Source organism: Pseudochaenichthys georgianus, unplaced genomic scaffold (assembly GCF_902827115.2).
Source record: "Pseudochaenichthys georgianus unplaced genomic scaffold, fPseGeo1.2 scaffold_1053_arrow_ctg1, whole genome shotgun sequence".
NCBI lineage: Eukaryota > Metazoa > Chordata > Actinopteri > Perciformes > Channichthyidae > Pseudochaenichthys > Pseudochaenichthys georgianus.
In genome coordinates, this window is record NW_027262019.1 from 4,931 (window position 1) to 8,562 (window position 3,632).

A 3,632-nucleotide genomic window follows, 5' to 3' on the forward strand; every position below is an offset into this window, starting at 1 on the left:
CTGCAATATGAATTAGATGTGAGGCAAATATATGCTACTAACATGTGAAGCTAAACACCCAAGGCTAACGATAGCAGCTAATAGCTCAACTTGTCAGTCATATTAGCTGCTATCGTTAGCCACGGGTTTTTAGCTCCACGTGTTAGCATGTTCAGCTCCACATGTCAGTAATACTGCTATCGTTAGCCACTGGTGTTGAGCTCCACTGTTAGCATTTTGCTAAATTATTTCAACGACATTTAAATGCATAATTATATTTTTGTAGCAACAGGTCTGTTAGATATTTCTGTAATATGTTTGCTAATACATTTGTATTCTTATAGGACACCATGTTGGTGAAAGTAAGATATGGCGAAAGCCAGAAATATGTGAAAGTGGCTGAGACTGAAGAAGGCTATGAAAGCTACAGTACATTTCTTCAGAAAGGTATGGATAACTTGAATACATATCACTGATTGTTTGAGTCTAACAAATGAATCTTGTTTTAGTTAAACGTACCAATATTGTCAGGTGGTACATTTCAATATTCTCTCTCAGTCATAGAAAAGTTAGGTTTACCACTACAGAGTGAGCTGCACTTGACTGATGAATCAGGGACAGAGGTGGATGCAGATGTCTTTGAAGAGCTTTTACAAGCAGGGAACCTTACAGTCAAAGTGTCCACAGGACAGTCTTCAGGTAAGATTCAGACTCGCAATGGAAAATCAGGGACCCATCCCTACTGAGTTTTTGCTGAGATTACCCTGTAACATCGTTTGGAGGGCTGAAAGTATTTTTTGTTCTTCTTTCATTGAGTATGTCATTCTTTTATCTATCTTGCAGTTGTGCTTCAAAATGTATCGCACACTTTGCTGGAGTCGGACCTTTCAGACACCTCATTCTCCGTGACCAATGCTTCATCCTCTGCGGTGTCTGATTCATCAGATGCAAGAATAGTTCTTGAGAGAGACAGTGGAGTGAAAAGAGTCCACGCTGATCGGGAATCAGCCAAAGAGGTACAGGGGACTACACTTTTGCAATTTACTCAGTTCTTTATTAATCATTAAACATGGATATATTGGGCAGATAACCTATTATTTGTATGGAATGCCCAAGATAATGACTTCCCATATGATTCTTCTTTATCTTCTAGATGGTCAGCGATGTTCTCCAGTCTAAGCTAGGGGGAGAAAAAATCTTGCAAGAGTATGCGACAACTAAAACATTGATGGATGGTACACGACGACAGATGGTAAACCTACTGGTGGCTGACATGATCGAAGTTCATGGGTAAGGACTGAATATTCCCTTTTGGTGTTAATCATGTTTTCACAGATAGTGCTAAGTAATGTACATTTTGGAAACAGCTGCTCACATGTTAAAACAATCTAAAGCTGTAAGGCATTTATACTTTTAAGATAAAATATATATATATTTTTTTAAAGGAGGATCCCGCCAACACATGTGCGAGAAAAGTGTGCTCTTGGCATCATCACTCTATTTCCATGTCTAAGAGATCCATACTCAAAGAATGGATACGTAAGTCTATGAATGAATGACCTGTATTCGAATTTGTGAAAAGGAAGTGTGTTCATTCTTAACTTTTTGAACAACCTTCCTGTAATGCTATCACTTCTGTGTTCTCAGTTTTGATTTATTTTTGGATGTTACAGGAACACTACTATGATGCAGATGGTGGATCTGGCTACTTGGCATGGAGGATAAAGACGGTTCAGCGCAACACTGCGGTTCAGTCCCGGAGGTGCTACCCCAGCACTACCCATCAAGATGGTCCAAAGAGCAAGAGGGATTTTCTCTTGACTTGTGAGCAACTGACTGGCGAGGAATGCAGAGAGGCAATATCCTTCATAAAGCATTCAGCTGACGAATCAGTTGTCAAAGAGAAGATGAAGGCAACATTTCAGTGTCGGCAAGCAATGACTCGGGACCAGCAAGCCTCTTCAACAGTCCTGGATGTGTTTCCTCGTTTCCTCGACATCCCTGGCTTGGTAAGAACAATATGTCATATTTTGTTTATTATTTGGATGGTCTGAGGGGTTGCCATGACTCATGGTGTTTCTCCTGTAGGTTGACCAAGATTTCACAATGATGTTTGGAGAAGAGATTTCTGGAAAAATGTTGGTGAGATGGCCCACTTGCTTCAAACCTAGGATCTTGGCAGACTGCAAGAACCTACACTCTAATGTTCATGTTGATGACCTCTTGTCTGCACAACAAAACTCAAATGAGTCAGGCAAGTATTTTCTCTTGCAGATTTTGTTTACTGAAAATCTTGAGACCTTTCAATGTTATCGGTTGCATAACCTTGATTTAAGACTATTTTCAGCTTTAAACGACTGACTGTTATATTTGCATATGTGTTGCCCCTAGGATGGGACAGTGACCTGTCAAGCATTCTACTCTTGGTTCATCTACTCCCCCCAACCTCAAAAGGCCATAAGAAGAGTGCTAAAATTAGCTCGTATCAAGCCGTCAGCCATGTTGTGAGATATCTCAAGGTAGGCATTATTTTAGTTTTTGTATGCAGTTGTTATATCACTGGCACTCCTTGAGTTGGGACAATTTTGTTTTAAGTAGCTTAGTAGGCCATTAAAACTTCTCTGTCTCTCTACGTTTTTGAAGATTGGAGCCAGTGTTGAGACCTTCCTTTCGAGTTTGGAACCAGGGCAGCCCTTCCTGCTGTGTGTTGGTGAACAGAAGAACAACATTCAACGGTTCTACGTCATCGTTGACCACAAGGCCATTCCTTGCAAGGGGCAGACATCCATGGCAGCCTTCGATGAACTCTTCAAAGCTCACTTCATCTTCAGTGTCAACTACCATGAATCCCTCACCAGCTTCTACACTTTCATACAAACCACGGTATTTAACATTGATATTGGAAGTGCCAAGGAAAGTCCCAGAGTCAAAGAACTCAGAGCAAGGCTTCTGCACACTGATATCTGAAGTTATTTACATCACTGGATGCAAATATGCTGATTTGTTTTATCTGTAAGGGACACCACAAAAGTTCTGCATTGCTTTGTCAGCATTTGAAATTTCACCATGGTTTATATCCTGGAAAGTCATTACGTTTGAAATGTGACCGGCCGGGATGTTCTTTATCCTTTTGTACTTATTCAGGGTTCAAAAAACACCTCTTCAGTCTGCACAGGGACACTGGTTCAACTAGTACTATGGACAATGTGGACACTCAACGAGAAACTGATGAATATTCAAGTTCTCAGGCAGTTTGTACTGACACTTCCGTAACCTCCCAGGTTACTTTTGATAAACAGCACGTGTTAAACATGTGTGGTTCTGTTGTAGCCCAGTTACAAGCATCTGGTGTTGCTGAGAGCACTGTCCAAGCAATGGTGGGGTCCATGGAAGAGCTTGTAAATTATATTCATAGACAAGCAAGAGATGCAGTTCTCAACTGCAGGTCAGAGGTCCAAGGCACTGATTTGGGTAAAAAGTTGGAAAATAGTTTTGATCAGCTAGAGAATCCTTTCACATCCTTTAATACAGGATCCAAACGACAAAGGTTCTTTGAAGAAAAGTGGGAGATTGTTGAACCTGTTGAGTATGTTCTTGGGGTCAGATTTGATTTACGCAGAGATCGAACAACAGGAGTTTCCAATCAGATACCT

General features: G+C 40.8%; 1 protein-coding gene and 1 long non-coding RNA gene across 2 annotated transcripts; both read left to right on the plus strand.

Moving 5' to 3' along the window:
* Nucleotides 1–329: 329 nt before the first annotated feature.
* LOC117440582 (uncharacterized) lies at nucleotides 330–2,124 on the plus strand (the record flags this gene model as incomplete). The annotated part of the gene is made up of 7 exons (XM_034076819.2): nucleotides 330–426; nucleotides 538–678; nucleotides 823–995; nucleotides 1,133–1,269; nucleotides 1,425–1,518; nucleotides 1,653–1,988; nucleotides 2,068–2,124. Coding segments are annotated over exons 1-7 (1,035 nt in total), but the record flags the coding sequence as incomplete, so codon positions are not given.
* Nucleotides 2,125–2,144: 20 nt separating this feature from the next.
* Nucleotides 2,145–2,738, plus strand: LOC139433164 (uncharacterized). Its single transcript, XR_011642734.1, has 3 exons — nucleotides 2,145–2,233; nucleotides 2,371–2,498; nucleotides 2,623–2,738. It is a non-coding gene; the product is annotated as an uncharacterized lncRNA (long non-coding RNA).
* Nucleotides 2,739–3,632: the final 894 nt, after the last annotated feature.